Genomic DNA, 27,753 nt, shown 5'->3' on the forward strand with positions numbered 1-27,753 from the left:
ATAAAGCAATTTAATTGCAACAAAAAGTCATTGTTAACAAAAGCTGTGAAAAAAAAACACCCTAAATAAAATAAAATAAATGACATAAAATAAAAGCAAGAACACAAACTGCCCAAACACCCTTGAAGACCAAGTACACACTCACGAAGCCCCTCATGAAGACGCGTGAGCTTGTGTGTGTGTGTGTGTGTGTGTGTGTGTGTGTGTGTGTGTGTGTGTGTGAGTGTGTGTGGTTGCTGTAATTTGATGCTCGTGGAGGGTCTGCCATCATCACATGGTGGAAATTTCCACGCGCTCCTCGACTCCAGTTAAACGGGTTTGATTCCGAGGAGCGCCGCCAGTTCCTCTCCCTCCTGCGAGCTTTGCACTGATTCTCTGAAGGATCCAGGTGGGTTCAAACACTCATAGAAACATTTATTTCCAGAATAAAAGTGAAACATCGTTGCGCCTCTGCAGCATCACGGTTTGGCGCTGGCGCGAGATAGAAATTATACATTTAGAAACATCTCTAAACCTTTCTGGATTGTTATTATAATCACAGACTGACTGCTTATATATATATATATATATATATATATATGAATGGAATTTAAACATACTAATTATTTCAAGGCTGCTAAACGACAAAACGTAGTAATGTTTGCATGTAGTGTTTTTTGCACAAATCACAAACTGAGTTACTTCATGCACGCGCGTGCTAACGCGAAAGGAACATGTTTCTAAATATCATAATGCTCATTTGAACGATATATATATATATTTTTTTTTTATTTTAAAAACGTGCATTTTGAATATTTTGGTGAACTGTATTGTGTCAGTTTCACGCACACAAAGCGTTTGTGTTTGGCGCGCGCCGGAGCTCGTGCATAAAACCTGCAGCTTTAGAGGCTTTAAACATACACACAATGCGCAATTACTCTCACGTCAAGTGTTTAACAACATTTGTATCATTTTACGAAGTCTGAGGCTGGAAGAAAGGCGATGCATATCGTAGTTTGTGTAAACCTCCATGCAGGAAGCAGCATCCAGAACAAACGAGCTTTATACAAGGCACACGTGTGAACTTTATCATCGTTTTCAGAGGAAATATTTTTCCTATCCTGTTGCATTTGCATGTACACGTACACACTTAGCAGACACTCTTATTCTTTATGCATTTAGCAGAACATTTTCAAAACAGAAAGAAAACACACACACACACACACACTAAACTGGATGGAGCTTTAATCATTCATGAGCACTACCATTAATTATTGGTATTGCATGCATGCATTTAACTCAGAGTATCAATTTAGAGTCTGAGCTATAAAGCTCTTCAGCTACATATGTTAGGTTCATTGTGTTCTTTTGTCTTTGTCATTCTAATATTCAGATTTTCTGCTCAAAAAAATTGTTATTGTGTTAAAAACTAGCTTTTGAATGGTATAGTGAATAATGTTAAATGTCAAAAACTTTTTATTTCAGATAAACGCTGATCTTTGGATCTATCTATTCATCAAAGAATCCTTGAAAAAATATACTCAACTTTTTTAAGTATTTCTTTTTTAAGTATTTTTATTTTTAAGGATTTCTGAAGGATCATGTGATACTGAAGACTGGAGTGATGATGCTGAAAATCCAGCTGCACATCAAATTACGTTTTAAAATATATTCAAATAGTGAAATTATTTAACAATAGTTATTTTTGATGGCAATTCAAAGTATCATGGAAATCATTGGGTTCAGTGTTTTTTCCAATAATAGAAGCACTTTAGAAAAATAACTGATTCTTTAACCCAGCTGTAATTTTGGGGCAAACTCAAAAGACCGAAATAAACTCGAAGAACAAACGCAAATGAAGCCACAATGTTCCTGCCACCTTTCCAGTATCGCCCTCATCAGAAGCTTTAAATTAGACATGAAGTTTATGCTAATAATCTTTATCAAACTAGATTTTTTTTTTTTAAAGAACATGAGTGCCCTTGGAAAACCCACCGCAATGCTACAGTGTTCCCGATGGTTTCCCGAACGTTGATATATGGTTACTTATTGGTTTTTAGCACAACACTAGGGTTGTCTGGGTGGTTTCTGATTGCCTCATGTGAAAATAGTCCATCACGTCTCTAGATATAACTCTGTCATCATTCATCCTCATCTTTCATTCTTTTCAATGCGAGCAGCTCAGGTCAGTCCATTATGTGTTTCTGCAACGAGCAAATCAATAGACTGATAAGATGTTGGACAGAGCAATGAAACCAAGGACATGACAACCAAAACATAAACATCAGAAACTCTTCATTAGGCTTTTATATTCATTCAAGCAATTTTTGTATAGGTGTGTAGCAACATATTTTATATGTTGGCAGTAAATCTGTGGAAACCCAAAGTTTTTACAATTAAAAGTTGTGAAATTTGGCACGTTGATCGAGCAGCATCTCAGCTACTGTTATGCCAAATATGGGGGTTTTATATCAAACTGTGTAGCACCCACATCAGCTCAAAGCGGCATTAACATTTCTGTTAACAATGCCTAAATCTGGGAACCTAATGCATTTTCATCTGATCCTGAGTTCAGTTTTAACAATGGTTTAACTTATAAGCCAACTAGATTTTTCATCATTTTGAAGTCAAAATATTATTTTAAACATTTGCTTTTAATTTTTTCCAGAATTGATCAAAGCCATCCGAAGTTACTCACTGGTCTTTGATACTCAATCCAAACCGTTTGCATGTAATGCATTTACAAATTTATATTTGTAGCACTTGCATCAAAACTAAAGTTAGATGCTATCATTGCCAACAGCACCAAAAAAAAAAATGTTGAAAATGCAAGTTTGAGAGTCAGAGACTGTGGAGGTTCCTGGTGTCTGTCTTTCTGCTGCTTGATATATTTGTGTAATGTAATCTAGAGATGTACGGAGAGTCACATTTTGGACATCTCTCCTATCTGACCCGTCTATTTCAGGTCTTGGAGTCTTTGCTGATGAGTTGAATCAGATATTTTTTATGGATGTTTTCATATTTCTAGGGTTCTCGGAAGCGGAAGTCATTATAAACTGTGGGTAGCACAGGTTTGGTAAACTTCTATAGTGTTCAAGCTACAAACTACACCACAAATATTTTTTGTGCTCCAATTTGCAATTTTGAAAAAAAATCTAAGATGGTGCTGCTGTGACTTTTCAAGAGAGGAAAAAATATCAAGAGATTGATTACATTGGTCAGAGGAGAGAAAAATGTTGAAAAAAATTTTAGGTTTCAAAATTAGAAACACAATGCAGTGTTAACTAGTTTTCTGAAACTGAATTATAAATCTAGATTCATTTATTTTAAATGGAAATATATATAAAAAAATCTGCACTTTAAAAATGAATGTTAAATCTAGCAAAGAGTCCATTATGAAGAGTTTGAAGAGTGTACTGTTGGTGCACATCCAGAAAAAGACTTGGTAATACTGGTTAGAGTACATTTTTGTTGTTGTTGTTGGCTCTCATCCTTATAAGAAATAGCGTCTTAATAACAAAATGATGGGTTCATTTTTGGGATACTAGTTGAATGCTTATTTCAAAGTCTGTCTGAACTGTTGTTTGAGGGTGAGATATTTGTACTAATTTTGAAAATTTGTAATTTAATTTATTATACAGTACTCTGTGAGTGTGAGGTAGAGGTGTTGTGTTTCTGTGGAGCGTTGTGTGTTTGACCCTTGAGCCGGAGCTTCTGATTGGCTCGTGGTGTTGAGTGTCTCCATATAAGGAAAGTCCTCTCGGCACAGGAAGGCTCTTTCTCCTTGAGACTGGACAACCTGCATCAAGACAGTAAGATTGGCTTTTTAACTACTTTTTAAACTAAGTATTTCAGTTGGCACTGATGGATTTTTCAATGGCCAATATTGATATCTAGAGATTTGAAGTGCAGTATCTGATATATTGTAGATAACTTCATAACACACAAAAATGGCTGAACACATTTTACACAATATTTAGGTGAATTATGGTAAATATTCACCAATAATTGGGAATGCAGCACTATTGGTGGCATTGATGGATTTTTCATTTGCCAATAGTGATATCTAGAGATCTGGAGCACTTATATTGAATAAAATATTGATTCTGTAGACATATTAAGCATGGTTATTACAATAATTATTAAAAATACTTTACCAATAATTGGGAATGCAGTACATTGGTATATTTGTGGTCAGTGTTTTATTTGGTGCTGATAATGATATCTAGAGATTTGATCTATAACTAAATGTAATACAAAAAGATTAGCTGAACATGTATTTTATGCAATATTTACTTATATTATTATAATATTACCAGATTAATTGGGAGTATATCACACTATTATTATGGTCAGTATATCAGTCTGCGTTGTCTTGAGTGATGATATTGGATATAATGTTGATGTATAACAAAAAAATGGCTAAATACATATTTGCTTAAATATCTTACAAAATTCACCAATAATTTCATTTGTTGGTACATTTTTCAAGTATATCAAGTGGCATTTCAATGATTCATATTGATATCTGGAGATCTGGAGTGCAGGTATCTGATTTTATGATGATCTATAACTACTTAATAATAATAATAATCTGTATTTTACTCAGTATTTACTTTAATATTTGACAAAATATCCCAATAATTGTGAAAGTAGCATGTCTTTTAATCTGTCAAGTGGACGTGGTTGTTGGCCAATATCTGCCAATGGGACTTTTGATGGGAGTTGAGTGAATTTTCTGTTCATCTCTAGGTTTTTGATCAGTGACCCTGGAGTGTGTGTCCGTATATGTGTTTGTACACGCCTCAGTCGCGTATGCAGATTGGCGGATGCTGGTTGGTGTCCCAGAGCATCTGTGAGGCCGAGCAACCCCAGATTCTTGCCCCAGTGCAAACAGAAGTTGATGCAACGTGTCGCGTTATCTCAAACTCATTTCTGGAAGCTTGTGTGCCCTTCAGTGACGCAGGTAAGGGGAGAGGGCCGGAGCTTCGAGCTGAGTGGTTGATATAGAAGCGTCCTGATTGGCTGAGGTGGGGCCTCCCAAAGCTCTTTAAAGCTTCCGCTCACCTCCAGGGCAAAAAACTAAGCTCATCCTTGATCTCTGAGTACATCTAGTGTCCTGTGTCTGACCGGCTCTCATTGTGAGTAACCAAACCACCATTAATATAATATTATTGGGTTAAAGCTAGAGGAGATCTGTGAGTTTTGCATTTGGTTGCTCGGTGTTGGTGTTTCTGTGTGTGGTCTGCGTCCAGCCGGCGGCTTGAAGAGTGCTGGTCAAGCACAAACACTGACTTTCCCTTTGAAGAGTGAGTGTGTTTTCATCGTAAAACACTCAGGTCAGCTCCAGCTGCTTGGAGGCATTCTCGACGACAGCACAACTAACTTATGGCACCTTTCCACTGCATGGTATGACTCCGCTCAGCTCGTTTTGTGTTTCCACTGCAGTTTAGTACAGCTTTAAGTGGGCAGGATTATACACATGTTGCAGCCAAGAGCTGAGCGAAACTTTTTCATTCTGCATCATATTAACCGAACGATTGTAATGCACATCTAGTCAGTAAAGCTGGTTCTGTGATTAGCAGTAAATCTCCATCATCTGCTTTCCATAGTTCTCTGACAAGCTATGCAAAATCGCGTTCATAATCGCAGACGATATAATTATAGGATTATGAAATCTATGAAATTGTTCTCGATTATGACAGCTGTTTGTGTATCTTCTTAGGGAACTACAGCTCAGTGTAGTAAATGCTGCTCCGTCTGAGAGCATGTGAAAATATCACATTTAATACCATTTTTTAACTCCAAATTCACTTCATAACGTCAGTCGAGTGTTTAAAATAAATCCTTCTGTGAGATGTGTGGCTTATTAATTAAGACACTGAGTATTCCATTGTATTCTAAGCAGTGTTAAAGGCTATGTCGATTAGCATTTCATTATAGATGTACTTTATTATGACGCAAATGATAAGAAGGAGAACTCCGCTAAATCATATATTGCTATAGTCATGTGTTTATTAGTCAAAAAAAAAAAAAGTTGTGCCCGATCCTCGTTGGTTGTGTTGATTTAAATCTAGTGGGGCTTGTATCGCAACTTCAATGACGCAGGTAGTGATGATTCTCTCCGGCCAATCAGTGATCAGCAGGGTTTACACACCACATTTTGATAATGGTACGACTCACTTGTACCCAGTGCAAAAGTGAGCCATACCGAATCATACCATGTCGTATCACACAGTGGAAAAGCACCATTAGACCGGTTTAAAGCCAGTCTGAACAGGTTTCACTCAAACTGCATCTGCACATTTTGGTTTAGATGGTTTATTTTGTTGTAACTCCAAAATGCTGCTGAAGCTCTAGAGGAGATGCATTAGATTACTGGAGAACATCTGAGATGCAGAGGTTCTCGGTTTAATGTCTTTGCTGACAAGGACAAACGATTGAAGTATTTCATCTACTGTTTTTCTACTTCTGCTTTCGGTCGTAAATCTAAAAGAGTTTTACTCTGTTGAGAGCTGCTGCAATTAAAGCTGCATTAGTCATGTTTTATGAGACTGTCAGATCTCCGCGTTTCTCAATGTGTACTGAAGTTAGAGTTGAGTCTGTTTGGGTTTGTTGCATTAGCTTTATCTGCTCTCCACTGGTTAGGCTGGTTTTACAAGGCTGGAGTTCGTTCTTAGACTTGATGTCTTACAGCTGAAGTTACATGAATGATGTTGAGAAGCTTAGTTCAGACTAATGAACCAGAATCTTCTATCATGATATGCTGCAATTTCAGAAAAAAAGGGTTCAAAAGTTGTTGCAGTACCCTTTTAAAAGCTACCAATAAGGTAACTTTAATTGATAATATAAACCTTTAGCACACTAACACACACCCTTTTGGGGAAAAAATGTGCCTTTTTAAAAGGTTTCGCCCCAGTGCATGTATTCATATAGGATAAGATCTATAGTGACTTACAGCTGAAAATATGTTATGTGTATATTAACAGTTTTTTTTTTACAACTGCAAATATTTTTTTTACAATCTGTTTTTTTTTTTTTTTTTGGAAGTTGATGAACACACAGCATCAGATTATTCATATTATTAAAACTCAAAACAGTTGAGCTAAGATAATAAAACTGATCATTCAGACCCTAATTTCTGATTGGATTAGATACACGGTTGTTCTTTATTAAAGCATCGAGTTGCAATCATTAACAGACAAATGAATGAATTAATGAATGACATTGCTTGGCAGAAGGGTTTATTTTGAATTGAAATACTATTAAATTAAAATTGGTGAGTTTTAGCATATTGCTGTTGTCTAACAGTCCAGCCGCATTAGGAACGCACACACACACACACACACACGTAGCAGGTGTGTGCCGATGCGCGGCTAAACGCGGCTGATTCCAGAGGTAGTGCGTAACGGAGCAGATCAGACACAGATACATGAGTCCTCAACCCAAACACTGAACAAAACAGCCTTTCTGTGGAGCTGGAGCCAAACACTGAGTCCTGCTGCAGCACTCAACAGATAATAAATGCTGAATCCAGCCACAGATAATGATGAAATATCACTGCCACTGCCTGTTAAAGATCTGAGCTGCTAACTACAGACTGGAGGTTCAAACCAAGTTATTTTAGTATCACTGAGAGACTCTTATAGTTTTTATTAATATGCAATAGTCAGCATTTGAAGTGGATCAAAACCATTTATTCAAGTTGTTCTAAAACTTAAGACCAAAATGCTCCCTTGTCTTACGACAACTTTGATTAACTTTTTTGGTCCACTTCAAATGCCTACTGTGTTGTCTGTTTTTGTTTTAATTTTAGTTTAAGAGTTTTTTTTTTTTTTTTTTTTTTAAAGTAAAAAAAAAAAAAATCAGGATTTGTTTATTTTGGTATCATTTTTATCAAGTGAGAATGAAAACTAGCCGAAATAAAATCCTTGTTTATTTTACATTGTATTTTATTTCAGATGAAGTTTAATTTCAAGTCGCAAAAAAACCTGAAAATCATGAAAGGCCAGTTTATTAGTATTGTGTATTTTTCATGGTTGTTGTGCTGTAGTAAACTGAACTGTAAATAAATAAATAAAAAGTCCGAAAAAAATTCGCAAAAAGTATCTTGTATATGAAAAATAATATTATTTATCTGAAATTATTCTAACAATTGTTTTCTATGATTTTAGCTAATAACGGTTGTTAATATTGTAAAAAAAGGATGAAAAATTTCATGGAATGAAAATTGAAATAGTGAATAAAAATTGGACTAAAAATGTATAGAACATTTTTTATTTTTAATATTTATGTGTATATATACAGGTCCTTCTCAAAAAATTAGCATATTGTGATAAAGTTCATTATTTTCCATAATGTAATGATAAAAATTAAACTTTCATATATTTTAGATTCATTGCACACCAACTGAAATATTTCAGGTCTTTTATTGTTTTAATACTGATGATTTTGGCATACAGCTCATGAAAACCCAAAATTCCCATCTCAAAAAATTAGCATATTTCATCCGACCAATAAAAGAAAAGTGTTTTTAATACAAAAAAAACTCAACCTTCAAATAATTATGTTCAGTTATGCACTCAATTGGCCTGGAATCCTTTTGCAGAAATGACTGCTTCAATGCGGCGTGGCATGGAGGCAATCAGCCTGTGGCACTGCTGAGGTGTTATGGAGGCCCAGGATGCTTCGATAGCGGCCTTAAGCTCATCCAGAGTGTTGGGTCTTGCGTCTCTCAACTTTCTCTTCACAATATCCCACAGATTCTCTATGGGGTTCAGGTCAGGAGAGTTGGCAGGCCAATTGAGCACAGTAATACCATGGTCAGTAAACCATTTACCAGTGGTTTTGGCACTGTGAGCAGGTGCCAAGTCGTGCTGAAAAACGAAATCTTCATCTCCATAAAGCTTTTCAGCAGATGGAAGCATGAAGTGCTCCAAAATCTCCTGATAGCTAGCTGCATTGACCCTGCCCTTGATAAAACACAGTGGACCAACACCAGCAGCTGACATGGCACCCCAGACCATCACTGACTGTGGGTACTTGACACTGGACTTCAGGTATTTTGGCATTTCCTTCTCCCCAGTCTTCCTCCAGACTCTGGCACCTTGATTTCCGAATGACATGCAAAATTTGTCCAAAAGTCCAGTGCTGCTTCTCTGTAGCCCAGGTCAGGCGCTTCTGCCGCTGTTTCTGGTTCAAAAGTGGCTTGAACTGGGGAATGCGGCACCTGTAGCCCATTTCCTGCACACGCCTGTGCACAGTGGCTCTGGATGTTTCTACTCCAGACTCAGTCCACTGCTTCCGCAGGTCCCCCAAGGTCTGGAATCGGTCCTTCTCCACAATCGTCCTCAGGGTACGGTCACCTCTTCTCGTTGTGCAGCGTTTTTTGCCACACTTTTTCCTTCCCACAGACTTCCCACTGAGGTGCCTTGATACAGCACTCTGGGAACAGCCTGTTCGCAGGCCCGGTTCTACGGGGGTGCTTGAGGGTGCTAAGCACCCTCAAATAAAAGTGAAAGCACCCTCAGGTGAAAAATTATTAATAGCACACATAAACGAGATTTTGCCGAAAATAAAACACAGACGGATTTCACACTCTTGCCTATAATAGGATAGCCTACACAAATGAAATAAATTAATAAAATTATACAAATATATATATATTAAATAAATTATTTCGTTATGCTTTCATGTTTAATGCATTGTAGTTGTCCTTTCGTGATCGTGATACGCAAAAGGTGAAGCTGTCTCTTTAATTGCCCACTTTGCTTGCGTGGGTGCTTCCCGCTCAGAAATTTTGTTAGCTGACTTTCTGAGACGGGGCTTTAGGTAACGTAAAAATAAGTGTCCATTTTTAATCATCATGGACATAAGAAAATGGCTCAAGAACGCACAAACATCTACATCGAAGGGATAAGCATGTGAAGAGTCAGTGGCTACAGTTCATATTTACTAACACAGAAGTTTAGCCCGAACCTCGCGTCATTTTAATGACGTTTCTCCAACATAATGTTCTCCAACATAAATGCTTTCTAGTCTGGATTCGCATGCCGTTTGAAAGAAGGTTACAGTACTGAATATATTTGGATTAGCTTCTTCCTCCTCCTCCAAATCACAACCTGTAAGTATTATTATTAATAATTGTAGCATGCTCAATAAGTATTTTGTGTAACGTTATGTGTGTTGTGTAACGTTAAACTAGCGCAGCTTCTTGGTCTTTTGCTGTCAATTGTTTTGAACTGCTTGTCGTTGTTATTGGAGTTGTCATAAAGAATATAGCAGCAATACCTTGGTGTAATAACGTTACTGCAGCAGTGCTTTATCAATATGTTTATGAATAACGCTAATAATGAATGACTGATTGGGTGTTGATGTGTTGTCATGGTTGTCAGACCCGGCAGTCAGCGCTAGTGCATTATGGGTAATTGTTTGTTGGGAGTTGATTTATGCGTTATTACAGCAATATGGTTGGGGTTTGTGTTAGTAAAGTTACGTGTGTTTATGTTCAAGTTAGGTTGGATGTTCTTGGTACATTTTCTGCCTTGTTATGTAAAAATGTGTCTCTCACCGTCATGGAGAGAGACGTGTGTAAGGCAGTGACTTTTGGCCATTCTAGGAGTGTTCAATTGAAGTTGAAGCCGGTTACAACAAGGGTATCACCACAGTGTAGGTAGACTATGTGTGGCATGTTTTAATGTTTTGCAAAGTGAAGATGGCTGCTTGTGTACCTGCTATTCTATAATTTACTGCCAGATCGTATATTGATTAACATAACAGCAATTACTGTAGTATTGTTGTATTCAACATCCCCAATTTTGAGATACTATGTTTCAGACTGATGACTGAGCTATTTTCTACGATTATGTAAGCAGCACCCTCACTATATTCAGAAGCACCCTCAGTGATTTGGTTCTAGAACCGGGCCTGCCTGTTCGTTCAGAAATTTCTTTCTGTGTCTTACCCTCTCGCTTGAGGGTGTCAATGATGGCCTTCTGGTCAGCAGTCTTACCCATGATTGCGGTTTTGAGTAATGAACCAGGCTGGGAGTTTTTAAAAGCCTCAGGAATCTTTTGCAGGTGTTTAGAGTTAATTAGTTGATTCAGATGATTAGGTTAATAGCTCGTTTAGAGAACCTTTTCATGATATGCCATTTTTTTTGAGATAGGAATTTTGGGTTTTCATGAGCTGTATGCCAAAATCATTAGTATTAAAACAATAAAAGACCTGAAATATTTCAGTTGGTGTGCAATGAATCTAAAATATATGAAAGTTTAATTTGTATCATTACATTATGGAAAATAATGAACTTTATCACAATATGCTAATTTTTTGAGAAGGACCTGTATATATATATATATATATATATAAAATTAGAAAACAAAAAATACAGTAATATATAATATTATATAGATTAAACAATATATAATATTATATAAAATAAATTAATATATGATAGAAATTTAAGAAATTAAAAATGATTTATCTTGCAGCTGACAGTAGATCAGTGTTTCTCTCTCTATTAATGTGCAATTAACATGTTAGCTCAAACTAGGTTATGGTGGGTAAAAACTAATGACTTTATGAGGCTGAAAATAGAAACAGGTAAAGACAGAAGATCTAGACTTTGTTAAGTGAACCATCGTGATTTTGGAGCCATGGCTTATCGGTTGTTGAGCTCAAATCTGGCTGATAGAATTTCTTCATTTTGTTTCATCTGTCTCTCATGCCCATAAAAAGTGCCACAAAAGGCCGCTCTATGCAGAGGATGACGTCAAACTGTGTTGTCCTTGAATCTGGTGGGCAAAGAACCAGCATAATGTAGCACTTATTTGTCTGACAAATATATGTTTTTGTCAAATTTGTGTTGTCAAAAAACGACCGCGATGGATCCAGAATTGCATTGCTTTTTGAAAGGTGATAAGGCAGTACATTTAAAAACAACCAACCGTGAAACATCATGACGTGTTTTGCCTCTAGAACAGACCAGATTCGTTTTGTTTTGAGGTAATATTGATTGATTTATCACAGCATGTTCAGAGTCCCAGTCAATATATTTGGCTCCAAGTGCGGTTATGTTGACTTGTTTTTAGCAGATCAGTTCAGGGTCAGTTGGCATAAAAACACGAATAGTTAAGCTGCCAAAATTTGTACGTATTAACTCATTTTTCATGATGAATAACTTAAGTCAAGAAGACACTGGGAATAATGTATCAAGATTAAATTTGTGCTGCTTCTTGGTAGACACGATTAACTGGTGGAAATTTGAGTAGAGAGAGAGATTTTTGACTATTGTCTTTGTTGCGGTTATTTAAAAATGAGTGATTTTAAGTTTTCAATGCAATACATGTGTAACAGTATATTAGATCTGGATGTTCGGTCTTAAAGTGACAGCAGTCTAATATTCCTGCTGTCTGTCATTCATGTTAATCAAACAGCAGAAGTCATTTAATATACACACTAAAAACGATGCAGTGTTTTTAATTTATACAATGTATGAAGCATTTATTGTACTTTTTTTTTTTTTTGTTCGGTTGCTTGTGGTAATTTACTGATCTTCAGTGAGCTTGGGTTTTTTTTTTTTAAACTTGTATTCGTTTTTTTGAAACTATTATTATGAAAATTCTATGTTTCCGAACTTTTGATATTATAGAAACGTCATTAAAAGCAAATATAACTATACTGTGATATATATCGTTATCGGGATATAATGTTGTAGTCTTACCACCTCCCCTTAATTCTAGATCTAACCAGACTTCTCTGTTTCTTCTTCCAGTTCATTTCTCAAAGACGAAATCATTAGCTGTAAACATGGAGCGTATGGAGCTGAAGAAAGTGAGCACGGAGGCGGACGATGAAAGCAGCGTGGACGAACGCTTCTCGCCCATCGATTCAGAGAAGGCCACCATTAACAGGTCAGAGGCACTGTTGTGTGTTTAACCCTGACGCTGTTTGATGTCCACATCTAGAACATTGTGTCACATAGCTTGATGGGAAATGACGTCATATGCTGACACATCCATGCATCGATTCATATTGTAACAGCAAACAAACAACCTGTGAAAAGTCTTGTGAAATGACATGCGTTTGTGTCGTCGATTGCAGCTCACTTCTGGATGAGGACGACACAGAGAGTCAGAAGTTTCTCACCAATGGCATCATGAAGAAGAAGAAATACGAGGAAGAAGAACATGTAAGATCCTTGTTCTGAAACACATCAGCATATTCATATTCTCTCTATGTGGAGCTGTTGGTAAACTCTGTCTTTCTGTCTCGCAGCACCCGGGTCACACGTCGTTTGGGATGTCCGTCTTTAACCTCAGTAACGCCATCATGGGCAGTGGAATTCTGGGATTGTCTTTCGCTGTGGCCAACACTGGCATCATACTGTTTGTGTGAGTATCTGTGCTCAGAATGACGTGGAAAGTGGGAGGAACTTATCAGCTTGGCTCATGAATATTAACGAGGTGCCAGAGCTTTCAACCAATCCTAATCCTAGTTGCTGGAAGTCAGTGGTTAGTTCTATTAGGACAGTACTTCTTTCTTAAATAAATTTTTAGTGTAATTTATTAACTTTTTTTGTATTTGCATAAAAATGTAATGCCGTAACCCTAATTGAAATCCTTTTTTTTTTTTTTTATCAAAATTAAAAAATAAAATGAATTACAATAATAGTAAAATATGTTTAATGATTAATGATTTTAAAAGTTTTAATACTTAATTACTTATTATAATTAATTATTATAATGAATGAATTAATGAATACTATAATGTTTAAAAAGTTTTATATATTTCTCTGTGTGTGTGTGTGTGTGTGTGTGTGTGTGTGTGTGTGTGTGTAAACTTAAATGTATTATTTATTTTTACAATTAGGCCACAGTAGAAATTAAAAACTTGAAACCTAAATGAATGAATGAATATTTAATGATATAGTTATTTTTACTGTCAAGGAGTAGCAAAATAAATAAATACATTATACATTTTCATATTACCCAAAACTGAAATAAAAAAGAATAAAAACTATATAGACATATATAAAAAAAATATGAAAGTGCCACTAAATAACAAAAGTTAGATTCTATCTATGTATTGCTTCAAAAGTTTTAATGTTTGCTACAGCCCTGTTTGTAGCCAAAGAGGTACTTCCAGAAAGCCCTGGAGAGGTTCTTATCAAAGAATGTGCTGGCGATCGTTCTGTCGGGACGGCAGGATTTCTGTGACACGCTACACCGCGTACAACGCTAATAAACTATATGGCTATATTAAGTTCAGCGTCTGGTGTTCAGTAAGGGGTTAAAGTGTGTGTGTGTGATGAGAGAGTGAGTGTGTGTGTGTGTGTGTGTGTGTGTGTGTGTGAGAGAGAAAGAGTGTGAGAGAGAGTGTGTGTGTGTGTGTGTGTGTGTGTGAGAGAGAGTGTGAGTGGGTGAGTGAGAGAGAGTGTGTGTGAGATAGAGAGAGAGAGTGTGTGTGTGTGTGTGTGTGTGTGTGTGTGTGTTTGTGTGTGTGTGTGAGAGAGAGTGTGCGTGAGTGTTTGTGAGAGAGAGTGTGAGAGAGTGTGTGTGTGAGAGTGTGTGAGTGTGTGAGAGAGCGTGTGTGTGTGTGAGAGAGAGAGTGTTTGTGAGAGAGAGAGTGTGTGTGTGTGTGTGTGTGTGAGAGAGTGTGTGTGTGTGTGTGTGTGTGTGTGTGAGAGTGTGTGAGTGTGTGTGAGATAGAGAGAGAGAGTGTGGGTGTGTGTGTGTGTGTGTGTGAGAGAGAGTGTGAGAGAGAGTGTGAGTGGGTGAGTGAGAGAGAGTGTGTGTGAGATAGAGAGAGAGAGTGTGTGTGTGTGTGTGTGTGTGTGTGTGTGTGTGAGAGAGAGTGTGCGTGAGTGTTTGTGAGAGAGTTTGTGAGAGAGAGTGTGAGAGAGTGTGTGTGTGAGAGTGTGTGAGTGTGTGAGAGAGCGTGTGTGTGTGTGAGAGAGAGAGTGTTTGTGAGAGAGAGAGTGTGTGTGTGTGTGTGTGTGTGTGAGAGTGTGTGTGTGTGTGTGTGTGTGTGTGTGAGAGTGTGTGAGTGTGTGTGAGATAGAGAGAGAGAGTGTGTGTGTGTGTTTGTGTGTGTGTGAGAGTGAGGCCAGCAGGAGGAAGCAGTGGATGCACACCTATAGCTCTCAGAGCTCAGCCTCAACCTCACATCTCTCTTTCATTCTCCGGTGCTCGTGTCAGACGGTTATTTCTGTTCGGTGAGCCGCAGGAGGCCAGTGTCATGTGACCGAACCACCATTAACTGATTCTAGAGATCCATCTCTCTGTCGCTCAGTTTGTCTCGCTGCAGCTGAGCGTGAATTAGACATGACAGTGTTTTATGCGTCACTTCATATGTCATTCAAACGGTCTCTTCCTGTCCAAGCTGGTGGTCCTTGGCTCAAATAAGATTTTCTGATAATTAAAAATCTTGCTTTAGAAAAGTTGCAAATGTTATCAATGCATATCTTTGACTTTAACATCCACTGTTGTTGTGCATTATTTCGAGACTCTTAAGCATGTCTCGGATGATTTTATATCGCCTGTTAAGAAACATGCTGTGACAGTAGCTGCGGTTTATTTTTGAAGTGCTTTCTAAATGCAGACTGCACATATGTGTGTCTGTGCATTGACCACACACAGCGCTAATGCTTACTATACTCTCAAAATAAGGTGAGCAGATTTCTGAAATGGAAACCATCTGACTTGTTCAAACTGACCCCTAACTGGTTTTAATGCAAATCACCAAAACAGAAATAGAAACCACTGCAAATAACAAACACATCAAAATGGTATTTTATGAAAACAAAATTATGACTGTAAAAAAATTATATATATATATATATATATATATATATGATAATAAGTCATGATTAAAGGTTACAAAGCTAACTTTTCTTGCAGGATTCTATTAATTCTTTATTTTTACCCAAAATATATATTAATATATATTATTTATTTTTAATATTGCAAAAAAACGGGATTAGAACGTTATTTAAAGGTCACAAAAACATTTCTTACAACATTCTACTAACTTTACTTTTACCCAAAATATAATATTATTATATATAACATTTATTTTCGATATTCTACAAACACTGCAAGTTTTCATGTGTTTATAAAGTTATTTAAAGGTAATAAGTGTGTCTACTAACTTACTTTCTACCCCAGAATAAAACGTCATTTTAATGTTTATTTTCAAATATTTTCAAATGTTAATGTTCAGGTTTGTTTGGAAGGTTATTTAAACGTTAGGTGAAATGTTTTTTTTAGAATGTTCATCAGATACAAATAACATCATAAGAACATTCCGAGAATGTTGATCTCAAAACGTTTTCTCTCATCGTATCAGACATTAATCAAGTTACTAGAATGTTCCATAAACATTAGGAATGTTCAGTTGTAACGTTTATATAACATCGTTGTGAGAACGTTCCGTATTAGCTGGGCAGCTCATGATAGGAAGCGTTCCTAATGTTTCCTTCTGTTTCTGCAGCATTCTCCTGTTTGGAGTCGCTATCCTGTCGCTGTACTCTGTTCATCTGTTACTAGTGACGGCCAAAGAAGGAGGTGAGCTTGTAGAGCGATCGTAAACACACATATTAACATATGAAGCGTGTATTTGATGCTATAATATCCTCTGGCTACAGGCTCGCTGATCTACGAGAAGCTCGGGGAAAGAGCGTTTGGATGGCCGGGAAAAATGGCAGCTTTTGGATCAATAACTCTGCAGAATATAGGAGGTAATGATGCTATATTGAAAAGTAGCTTGAGTCTTCAGCTTTTAGCGTGAGTGATGTGATATTAATATGTCTGGCTCGTCTTCAGCCATGTCCAGCTACCTGTTCATAGTCAAATACGAGCTGCCGGAGGTGATTCGAGCGTTTCTGGGGCTGGAGGAAAACTCTGGGTAAGACTCAGTGTTTGTGTCTGTAGATAAAAGCATAATAACTGATTTATGATGGAAATTTGTGTCTGTGATTGATTGGAGAGAAATAGGGATTGAAGCATGCATCATGTAAAAAATTGATACATGTATTTAAGATATCCTTTTTGTTTCTGACCACATTGGCAGAATCTGACTCAGTTCTGATGTATTTCTGAGAAAACGGGTTTTGTCATTTTGCTTCTCATGAAAGTGCATCTTGATTTAAGGATGTTTAGATATAAAATACTGAATAATGACACTTGTCTTTTGTAGAGCTTCTTTGAAGCTGAAACTGAATCATTTTATATTTAATGACATTTGTGACCCTGGACCACAAAACCAATCATAGGGGTCAATTTCTCGAAATTGAGATTTATACAGAATCTGAAATCTGAATAAATTCGTTTTCCATTGATGTATGGTTTGTTAGGAGGATATAATATTTGGCTGAGATACAACTTTTAGAAAATCTGGAATCTGAGCGTGCAGAAAAATCATCTTTAAAGTTGTTCAAATGAAGCTCTTAGCAATGAATAATACTAATCAAAAATTTACAAAATGTCTTCAAGGAACATGATCTTTACTTAATATCCTAAAGATGCATGCAGTGTTATTTTATGGTTATTGCTACAAATATACCTCAGCGTTTTAACACTGCTTTTATGCTCCATGGTCACATTTTACAACAGTGCCTTTTTACTAAAGCGGCTTTGAAACAATCTGTGTTGTATAAAGCGCAGATGGAATCCATATAATGAATCGAATGGTTTTGCAGCATGTTTTGAGATCTCAGCATCTAAGAGCACTGCTGTGAGATCTGGATCATTATATATTATATGTGCTCGTTCTCTGTGCAGTGAGTGGTATCTGAACGGGAACTACGCAGTGGTGTTGGTGTCCATCGGCATCATTCTGCCGCTGTCTATGCTGAAGAACCTGGGTAAGACTTGTGTGTAAGCGTCAGAGCGGTGCAGTGTGTGTGTGCAGTGGCGGACTGGGACAGTAAATCAGGCCGGGAGTTTGACTCCACCCCAGGTCACCACCACCCAATTCATGTGTCCACCAGACTGCTAAACTCTTTGGCTCTTTCAGTTGTTGGAATTGGGTTATACTTAACAAAATAAATCAAAATCCTTAGACAGTGGACGGGCGAAATAATCAAATGAAGTATCAAGAAGTATGAAGGCATTCACTGTCTCTATCATCTTTCCCTTAACTAGTGCTACTTATGCTTCCTTCGTCACCTTCAAAATAAACAAGCATTGTAGGCTACACTAGGCTACATATTGTAGGCTAGAAATGGAAAATCAATTTCTGGTCAAAAATACTGTATCCCCATATGTAAAACAGTGTGCTAGTTTGTCATTAAGATGCTCTTATAGTTTTTAGGTACAGAAATAAAGTATAGTAAATCATAAATAAAGTAATCAAATGTAAAACAGCATTGCATTTTGGACTACAAATTAAAGATTATTATTTTTTTAAGTTAAAAAAGCTTTTAAATCAAGAGCAGTGAGTGATTTCTTTGTTGTTGCTGTTGGATTAATATAAAGACTGTCACTTTAAGAGAATGCATGTATACAGTGTTCGTATTAGTATTGAACAAGAGTCAATGAATTGTCAAGGTTTTTATTTTTATTTTATTTTTTCATCGCTGTTGTTGTAATGTCTGGGAATCCAGAATGTGCTTCCATCAGCAGAAACATTATCTGAACCCTGTTTGTTTTACGTGTTATTTATAGTAAACCATATTACAGATGCTTTGTCAGATTTAGGTTGAACAGCGGTCCCAGCGCGTGACGAACCATGTGTGGTGTTTTATCAGTAAACCGTCCCATTCATAGTAAATATAAATGTAATTCTGACCGACCTGCTCCCTTACTGGCGAACATGGCTAGCATTTTGCAGCAATTTGCTGCGTCTGTCTTTTCTCCTTTTTATACGTCCCCTCTCTGCTCCTCCTTTGCATTTACGGCTATAGTTTTTGCTCAATTTACTGAGATAAAGCCTGTCTCTGGATGTCTGATCATGTGGTGGTGTCATTTTCACTCCGCGATCGCCTGATTCGTAGATTCATAAAACCGTCAATTAATTCGCAGTTGTATACCAGCCTATTGCCCGCCCCTGTGTGTGTGTGTGTGTGTGTGTGTGTGTGTGTGTGTGTGTAACGCAGGTTGTCGTCTCTCACATTAGGGTATCTGGGCTACACCAGCGGCTTCTCTCTCTCATGTATGGTGTTCTTCCTCGGAGTGGTACGTTTCTCTTCATTTTCAAAGTGAAAATCATTCACTCGCCCTCATGCTGTTCCAAACCAGTGTTCATTTATTATTAGTGAGATAACATGTTTTTTTTTTTTAAATAAAGTATATTTATTGAACATTTTTAGTGTAAAAATCATGCTTTGCAGACTTCACTATTATAGTTTTTAATAACATTTTACATTTTTATTTTGATTTTTTTTCATTTTAATTTTAGTTTACATTTTAGTGTTTTTTTTTTTTTGTGTCTGTGAATGTTTTTTTTATTTTACTTATTTTAGTACAAGTTAAACTTAATTAAAATTTAAGCGGAAGGATTTTATTTTATTACTAGTCGTGAAGATCATTTTAATGCTTTTAGTGATATATACTTTTCCATTGTAGTAGTTTTCTATATAAATTAGTTATTTCAGTATATCAAGAAGTAATTTTTCAAGCAACAAAACTTATGTCAAATATGTTTTGAGTTTTAGTGAACTATAATTACTCAGTTCAAAACCTTTATCAAATTTTAGTTAACATTTTAGTTTTTCTTTTATTCGTTTTTTTAACATCTATGTAGTTGTAGTATTTTTTTTTTTTGTTTATTTTTAATTTTTTTTTTACATTTTTTTTTTAGTTTGTTATTTTAAAAAGTGTTTATTATATTTTATTTTTTATGAACTTTCTTTTAATGCATTTAGTTTTAGATGATGATAACCCTGTTAAATCGTGTTTGAGTAACTTTGATTCTCTCTCGGTTGATCTACTTCTGATTGCATTGTTTGGGGACTCTCTGGTGCTCTGGTTTGATTCTCAGCTGATCTATAAGAAGACGATCCTGCCGTGTCCTCTGCCGTTCTTCTATCAGCACGAGTCAAACATGAGCGTGAACGGCTCGGACGCTCTGGGTCTGTACACGCTGCAGAACGCCTCGGTGCTGGCCTCTTTATCAGCAGAGAACGCTCCTCACCTGGATCCTCACACGCCGCTGCACAGCGCCGTCCAGGTCACGCCTCACCCCGAGGACACCGAGGACATGTGCACGCCCAAATACTTTGTGTTCAACTCACAGGTGACGTGAAAACATGTGCCTGAGCCTGTCAGACTGGACGCTGTGTGTGGACAGAGCCTCACGGGGTTTGGTGTGTTTGTGTCTTTCAGACCGTGTACACCGTTCCCATCCTCGCCTTTGCCTTCGTCTGTCATCCTGAAGTTCTGCCCATCTACAGCGAACTCAAAGAGTGAGAAAAACTTTGTACTTATGCAAAATAACACTAAAATCATAATGCACCAATGTGGAAAACTGCCTAATCACAGGTAATTATTTAAATAGTGTGTGTGTGTGTGTGTGTGTGTGTGTGTGTGCGTGTACTACTGTCCAAAAGTTTAGGATCAGAGCGATTTTTTTTATGATTTTTACATGAGTTTCTTCTGCTCATCAAAGCTGCATTTATTTGATAAAAAATACAGGAAAAATTTTCATATTGTGAAATATTATTGCGATGTAATATAACATTTTTCTATTTTAATATACATAAAAATTTAATATATATCTTTGATTGAATGCTGTATTTTCAGCATCATTCTATTGTAATATGCTGATTTATTATCAGGGCTGAAACTGTTGTGCTGCTAAATATATATATATATATTTTTTTGGAGCCTGTGATACTTTTTTTCAGGATTCTTTGATGAACAAAAAAGTTAAAAAGAAGAGCATTTATTTAAAATAGAAATCTTTTCTAACAATATACACTACCGTTCAAAAGTTTGAGGTCCGTACATTTTTATTCATTCTTTTTTTGAAAGAAATTTGAACTTTTACTCAGCAAGAATGTTAAATTAAGACGTGATAGCAAAGATTTATATTTTGAATAAATGCTGTTCTTTCTAACTTTTTATTCATCAAAGAATCCTGAAAAAGTATTGCAGTTCCCAAAAAAATATATATATTTGTCAGCCAAACTGTTGATAGCTCTATTAATAAATCAGCATATTAGAAGGATTTCTGAAAGATCATGTGACACTTTCAGCTTTCAGAAAATTCATCTTTGCGTCACAGAAATAAATTACATTTTAAAAGGATATTAAAATAAAAACCATTATTTTATATTGCAACAACATTTTGCAAGATTACTGTATTTTCTCTGTATTTTTAATGAAATAAATGCAGCCTTGAAGAGCAGAAGAGACTTCTTTAAAAACATTACAAGTCTTACTAACCCCAGACTTTTGAACGGTAGTGCACATATATATATATATATATATATATATATAAAATGTTTTATTAGTAGTATTATTTTTTTTACAGTTCCAGTAACAAAACTTTCTTTTTTTTTCTTTTTTTGGAATGAAATCCGCTCCTGGTGTTCCTCAGTCGCTCTCGGAGGAAGATGCAGAAGGTATCAAACCTGTCCATCCTGGCGATGCTGGTGATGTACCTGCTCTCCGCTCTCTTCGGTTACCTGACGTTTTATGGTACGTTACAAACACACTCTCCTCATACACACCTTCAGCGCTCTTCCATCACCACACGCTCCTCACTCTCTGTCTCTGTGTGTGTGTGTGTGTGTGTGTGTCAGATCATGTGGAGGCAGAGCTGCTTCACACCTTCACAAAGGTCTACAAGTTTGACACCATGCTTCTTCTGGTGCGTCTGGCTGTGCTGACGGCGGTGACGCTGACCGTTCCCATTGTGCTGTTCCCTGTGAGTAACTAAACACACCCTGTGAACATGCTGTGAAGTGATGTGTTCAAATGTCCACCAGAGGGCGCTGCTTAATGCAACCGTATTAATATCAGTATCTTATTGGCCATCTGTCACCCTGTTCATTAGATATCAGAACCAGCAACAACTATTGAAATATCTGGTAACTGCTAGTAGTTTCAACTCTTTTAAACACTTTTTATCATATTCTGCACATTTCAACTTTGATTCAGCACCGAAAAAAAAAAATTTGTTACAAGCTGGATTATTCCAGGGTTATTATAGTTAACTAAAACTAAAACCATAAAAAATCATTACTTGGAAAAATAACAATGTTAAGTGAAATAAAATATATATTTAGCTTCAGCTAGTTGACAAGACAAAGATTATTGTTTTTGTTTAGTGTAACTTTATGTAATAAAATAATTAAAACTAATAAAATACAAAACAAATAAGCGAAAACAGAAAAGCAATGATACTAAAACCATAAAAAAATACATAAACTTATTTTATTTCAGCTAGTTTCTAAGGCAACATTTTTCATTCTCAGCTTGATGTTTTAAAATAACTAAAATAAATAATAAAAACAAATACAAAATGAAATGTATTAATTAAAAGAATCAAAATATATAAAAACTTTTTTTTAATTGATTAATAAAAATGACAAAAATTAAATCTTAATTCAAAATATTAATAAAATAATTATATATATATATCTATATATACATATGTATATCAGTGATACTAAAACGGTAACATTACTTGAAATAAAAAAAAGGTAACTGAAATAAAATATATTAACTCTTAAACTAGTTGCGAAGGCACCAATTCTCATTTCTAATCTAACTTGATGTATTAAATAATAAAAAAATAAAACATTAAAAATATATAGACATTTAGGGAAATTTATAAATAATATAAATGCCAAAAAAACACACACACAACAAAATTAAAACGTTAAATAAAATTAGTTAAAAAATAAAATAAAATTCTAAATGTCAAAAAAACTACAGTAGTATATCAGTAACAATAAAATAACACCGTTTTGTTTAATGAATAATGTGTGTTTCTGTCATGTGACAAGCAGAAGGCGACGAAGAGCTTCTTTTGCTCACACACACACACACACACACACACACACACTCACAGTGAGGGAGGGGTGATCAAAGCCAGTGGAATATTACCTGATGCAGTGCAGTGAACTTGCAAAGCTGCAGTTACAGCAGGTGGCCACCTGTGGCGCTATAAACACACAACACTCCTGCAGCTCTCAGAGTCAGATCAGCGTTTCACTGAAGACTGACATGTGCTGCTCTTATTTGATCAGTTTGTCGAAGGTGATTTCATCAGGACCGGTGAAAGCGATTCGGCTTCAGGCGGCCTGTGTAACAGAGCACAGTTGAGCTGAGGCCTGCTCAGGGCTCACAGAGTTTTGCAGTGTGACATTTCATGTTTCCAAGGAGTGCTTGGCCTTCAAGTTGCTCTTAAATGTCACGGCCTTTGTGCGTGAGATTTCTTTTGTTTTGTTTTGTCTGAGAGCCAACGGAGACCTTGAGTCAGATGCACAGACGAAACTCGCTAACAGAAACAAGACGAGCGGCGATGCGAGCGCTTTTATTCTGAACAAGCCTAAACCAGGCTCCTCATGAGCTCAGAGCAAAGATGATTATATAAAACTCATTCAATCTCAGACACCTTCGAACATTAGAGATCATGTGACTCATGCACTCATTCAGACTCTAATTAACTCATTATTCACAAAGGCTTGCAGAATTCTGGATTTTTGTGTGAATAATTAGTTTAAGTTGGAAAATCTAGTCATCTTTTATTTTTTTAAGTCAGTACTTCACTTGCATTGTGTGCATAATATACATGCTTCTTTTAAGGCATCCTTTTCAGTGTTTTTTGTTGTCATTAAATAATATAAATATCTTAAATATATGTATGTATTTTAGTATAATATGATTTAATTAAATATAAATGAAAAATGTAATTAAATGTAGGAATGTAATGTTGCAACTAACCAAAATAAAATTGAAACATTAAAAAGTCTAACTGGAAATGAAAAGATAATAATAATAATAATAATACTACAGTGAAAAACAAAAATGTATACAAAGTAAAAACTTAAAATATTACTATGCATACTAAATGTATGCATTTAGCAGCAGAAACTGAAAATATAAAAATAAATAAAACTGAAATCAATCAATTAATCTGCTCTAAAGCTTAAATAAAATACATTAAACCTAAAAAAAAATAAAAAAAATGTGAAAAATAAAAATTACAAATGCATGCATATATATATATATATATATATATATATAATTTTTTTTTTTTTTTTCTCTGACCCTGTTATTAGGCCGGTCTGTCTCTCATGTGAGGTCAGTGCAGCCCAGGGTCAAAGGTCACGTCTGATAGTTTACACCCATCTGAGAGTAACTCTGCAGCTCCATACAGGAGCTTGATTAGAGTGTGTTCCTCCAGCAGAACCACGTGGCTTTCTCTTCACTTGTCTTCATCTGGTTTTGTGGTTGATGACTGATCTCTCTCTCACTTCTGTCTTTTTGATCTCTGTAGCTATTTTTAGAGCCGTTTCTCTGAAACTAGCATGTTAAGCTACTTATTTCGAAGTAATTAAACAACACCAAGGCTGAAAGTGTTATCTGCACGACAAACAACAGGCAGATAACTACACTGAAGCTATTCAGGACAACAAGATCTTACAGATGTTTCTTAGATTACAGTATTTGGAAAAAAACAGAAGTGGTCTGTTTTCATGCTATAAAAAGAATGAGACGAACATGCAAATTAACACAACACACTACTGTATTATATTACTATAGTTACACAAAAATACTGCATTGAAAATGACTAGTACTAATACGCATTTTAATTTTTTGCATTTATTTGATCAAAAAACTGTAAAAATTTGGAAATAATAGTATAATAAAAAAAACATGAATATATTTTGAAATGTATTTCTGTGATGTAAAGTTGTATTTTCAGCATTATTACTGCAGTCTTCAGTGTCACATGATCTTCAGAAATCATTCTGATACAACGATTTAGTGCTCAAGAAACATTTCTGATTGTTATCAATGTTGAAGACAGTTCATATGTTTATGCAAACCATATTTTTAAGATTATTTGATGACCAGAAAGCTCAAGAGAACAGGATTTATTTCAAACCGAAATCTTTTGTAACATTATAGCTGCATGCATTTGTCGTCACTTTTCAATCAATTTAATGCATCCTAGTTGAATGAAAGTAATAATGCTTGAGATTGACCATCTTAACGAACTGAAACGAGTTGACCTTTACTTTAAAGAGAGTGTGCAAACATCTGAGCTGTAGTCAGGGCAGTCAGAGACGTGACAGTAACTGGGAAAATGTCTCAAATGCTTCGAGTCTGGACTGAAATGTGGCACCCAGGTGACGGCTAGAGGTCTCAGATCAGAGACTCTTCCTCTTTAATGGACCAAGGGCCAGTTTTACTAAACGGGGAACATTAGCACGAGCTGTTGGTAAAACTGGCCCCAAGTCTGCTCTACACTTCTTTAGTGATGTGTTATGAACCCAACCTGTACTTATTAAACCACGTCGCAGAAATCAATTAATCAACTTTGTCTGCTAAAGCCCTTCTGATGAAATAAAAATGCACTCAAAAGAACCACTATATTTTACTGAACTACAGTTTATAATGGAAATATACAGTACATTTTTACTCACAGATATGATTCATATAGTTTTTTGGTTAATTGTTTGATGCCATTAAAATAACATTAAGCCTTGCTGCTTAACGTTATATTATAAAACAAGTCTAAAATCTTAATTAAGAAAAAAAATTTTTTTTTGCAGTGTGAAATTGTTAACAGTAACTAGTCCGAGAGAGGAAAACTGTGTGTGCATGCGTGTGCATGTGTGTGTGTGTGTGTGAGTTTGCAGTGCTAGAATAACTTTATACCATAATATTAGTATTCCAAGGCATTTGATTAAATCTAATCAGAAAATCATGTTCATATACAAAGATGCTTGCTTTTCATTTGTTTTGAATCATCTGTACTAGAGCTGTGTTTCCGATGCAGATTTAGCATCTGTGGTGCAAAGGCTTTCAAATACAAATATGTGAAAAAAATCACTTCTATTGTTAAAACTAATATAAATTGAAAAGTGGAAATTTATATATACATACAAACACTATATATGAACAATAATATTGTTTGTATTTCCCATTTCACTCATAATATTGTAAAATAAAGTGTGCGCTTTTGTTAAAAAAGTGTGAATGCTTTACTGGTCTTTTTCTAAGTTGTACGTGTGTGGTTTTCAGATCCGTTCTTCAGTCATCACGCTGTGTTTCGCTGGGAAAGAGTTCAGCTGGATCCGACACATGCTCATCGCCGCTGCTATACTGGCCTTCAACAACCTCCTGGTGATCTTCGTCCCCACCATCAGAGACATCTTCGGCTTCATCGGTCAGTGCTTTCTCGCGTCTCAATAGATCTGAGAAATAACCCTGATCTCACACACATTGATTCCTCCTCTTCCTCCTGCAGGATCGTCTGCAGCCACCATGCTCATCTTCATCCTCCCGGCGGCCTTTTATCTGCGGCTCGTCAAGAGTTTACCGTTCAGATCGCCTCAGAAAATATCTGTAAGAAAAGACTCTATTCTATTCTATTCTATTCTATTGTATTCTGTTGTTCAGTGCTGGGTAGATTACTTTCAAATTGTGGTCCTTTACTGGATATTTTTGAAAATTTTAATTTGTGACGTTCTGTTGCATTACATACTGAAGGTAATATAATCGGACTACTTTTGAAATAACCTTATCACGAATGGATAAAAAGCTAATTTATCAAATCCAAAAAATTTAAACTTAAAGTAAAGATCAATAATTAATAATAATAATTCAAATATTGACTTAAAATCTCAAGTAAATATTAAAATGATGATGTGTAGAAATGTATTCATGTAATCCATAAGTTACATTTTTAAAAATGATGAAATCATTTTACAATTTCATATTATCATTATATCGTATATTAAATATTAACTTCGAGTTTTACTTTAAAATTTATGTATAAATAATATATAATCCTCTAATCCATTGTCACTGTAATCTGGTGATTTAAAAAAAAAATGTATGCATTTTAAAAATGTAATATAATGTAATTATAACAAGTTTTTCATTTTTGGAATCTTTATGTAATACTGGTTACATTTAATCAGTTCCTACCCAGCAATTATTATATTATATAATATTATATTATATTATATTTTCATGATCATTTTTTAACTGTATGTAATGTAAAAATTAATAAAAAATGTATATATATATATATATAATTAATTTCTTTTTTTTTTATAATGACTATATTATGTTATGTTATGTTTTTTTAATTGAATGTAATTTGATCTACAGGCAGCCGTTTTCCTGGTGGTGGGTATCTTCTTCATGATCGGCAGCTTGTCTCTGATCGTCTTGGACTGGATCCACAACCCGCCGGGTTCAAAAGGAGCTCATTAAAGCTCCGGCGGTCGTCTGCTGAAGCCGTTTCATCCCAGAGACTCGGACGAACCCTGCGCCTCCACCTCTCTCCAGCTCTCACATCCCCGCGTTCACGAGACTCGCTCATCACCAAAGATGAAGAGAAAGAGAGAAAGAGAGTTGGGCAGAAGGGTTCATCAAATAAGCACTTGAGGATTTTTATCAAGACATGCCAACAATCACGTTTTCTTCCTGTTTGCCTTCATTAGCTGATCCTAGATGGTTAGTTAGTTAGTTAGTTAGTTGTTATTAGTTCACTTTCTCCTATCGTATGCTGAGGAAGATCTTCCACAAACAAAATGAAGGCAACTAAACGGTGCTGATTTCCATTTCTGACTGAACTCTT

The 27,753-nt window shown here is 35.8% G+C and overlaps 1 protein-coding gene across 4 annotated transcripts; it reads left to right on the forward strand.

Moving 5' to 3' along the window:
- Positions 1 to 246: 246 nt before the first annotated feature.
- Positions 247 to 27,469, forward strand: slc38a4 (solute carrier family 38 member 4). Of its 4 annotated transcripts, XM_059510570.1 has the most exons (17): positions 5,005 to 5,120; positions 5,235 to 5,388; positions 12,755 to 12,893; positions 13,084 to 13,171; positions 13,258 to 13,373; positions 16,474 to 16,547; positions 16,628 to 16,720; positions 16,806 to 16,887; positions 17,763 to 17,845; positions 19,099 to 19,157; positions 19,963 to 20,217; positions 20,307 to 20,386; positions 21,523 to 21,623; positions 21,728 to 21,852; positions 26,187 to 26,331; positions 26,413 to 26,510; positions 27,282 to 27,469. In XM_059510570.1, exons 3-17 carry the CDS (start codon positions 12,790 to 12,792, stop codon positions 27,384 to 27,386), a joined length of 1,608 nt encoding a protein of 535 aa, XP_059366553.1. In that variant the 5' UTR covers positions 5,005 to 5,120; positions 5,235 to 5,388; positions 12,755 to 12,789; the 3' UTR covers positions 27,387 to 27,469. The 4 variants fall into 4 exon arrangements, with proteins under 4 accessions (XP_059366551.1, XP_059366553.1, XP_059366550.1 ...); XM_059510568.1 differs by lacking the exons at positions 5,005 to 5,120; positions 5,235 to 5,388 and adding an exon at positions 247 to 388; XM_059510567.1 differs by lacking the exon at positions 5,235 to 5,388 and having other exon boundaries at positions 5,048 to 5,120.
- The last annotated feature ends 284 nt before the right edge of the window (positions 27,470 to 27,753 follow it).

The sequence above is a fragment of the Carassius carassius genome, chromosome 26 (genome assembly GCF_963082965.1).
Source record: "Carassius carassius chromosome 26, fCarCar2.1, whole genome shotgun sequence".
Classification (NCBI taxonomy): Eukaryota; Metazoa; Chordata; class Actinopteri; order Cypriniformes; family Cyprinidae; genus Carassius; species Carassius carassius.

Bases quoted from the DNA above. Each gene is read 5' to 3' on its own strand.
- slc38a4 (XM_059510568.1), top strand. From the start codon at position 12,790: ATGGAGCGTATGGAGCTGAAGAAAGTGAGCACGGAGGCGGACGATGAA. The intron at 16,888-17,762 runs GTAAGACTCAGT...TTCTCTGTGCAG, and splicing joins GGGCTGGAGGAAAACTCTGG to TGAGTGGTATCTGAACGGGA. The intron at 19,158-19,962 runs GTACGTTTCTCT...TTTGATTCTCAG, and splicing joins TGGTGTTCTTCCTCGGAGTG to CTGATCTATAAGAAGACGAT.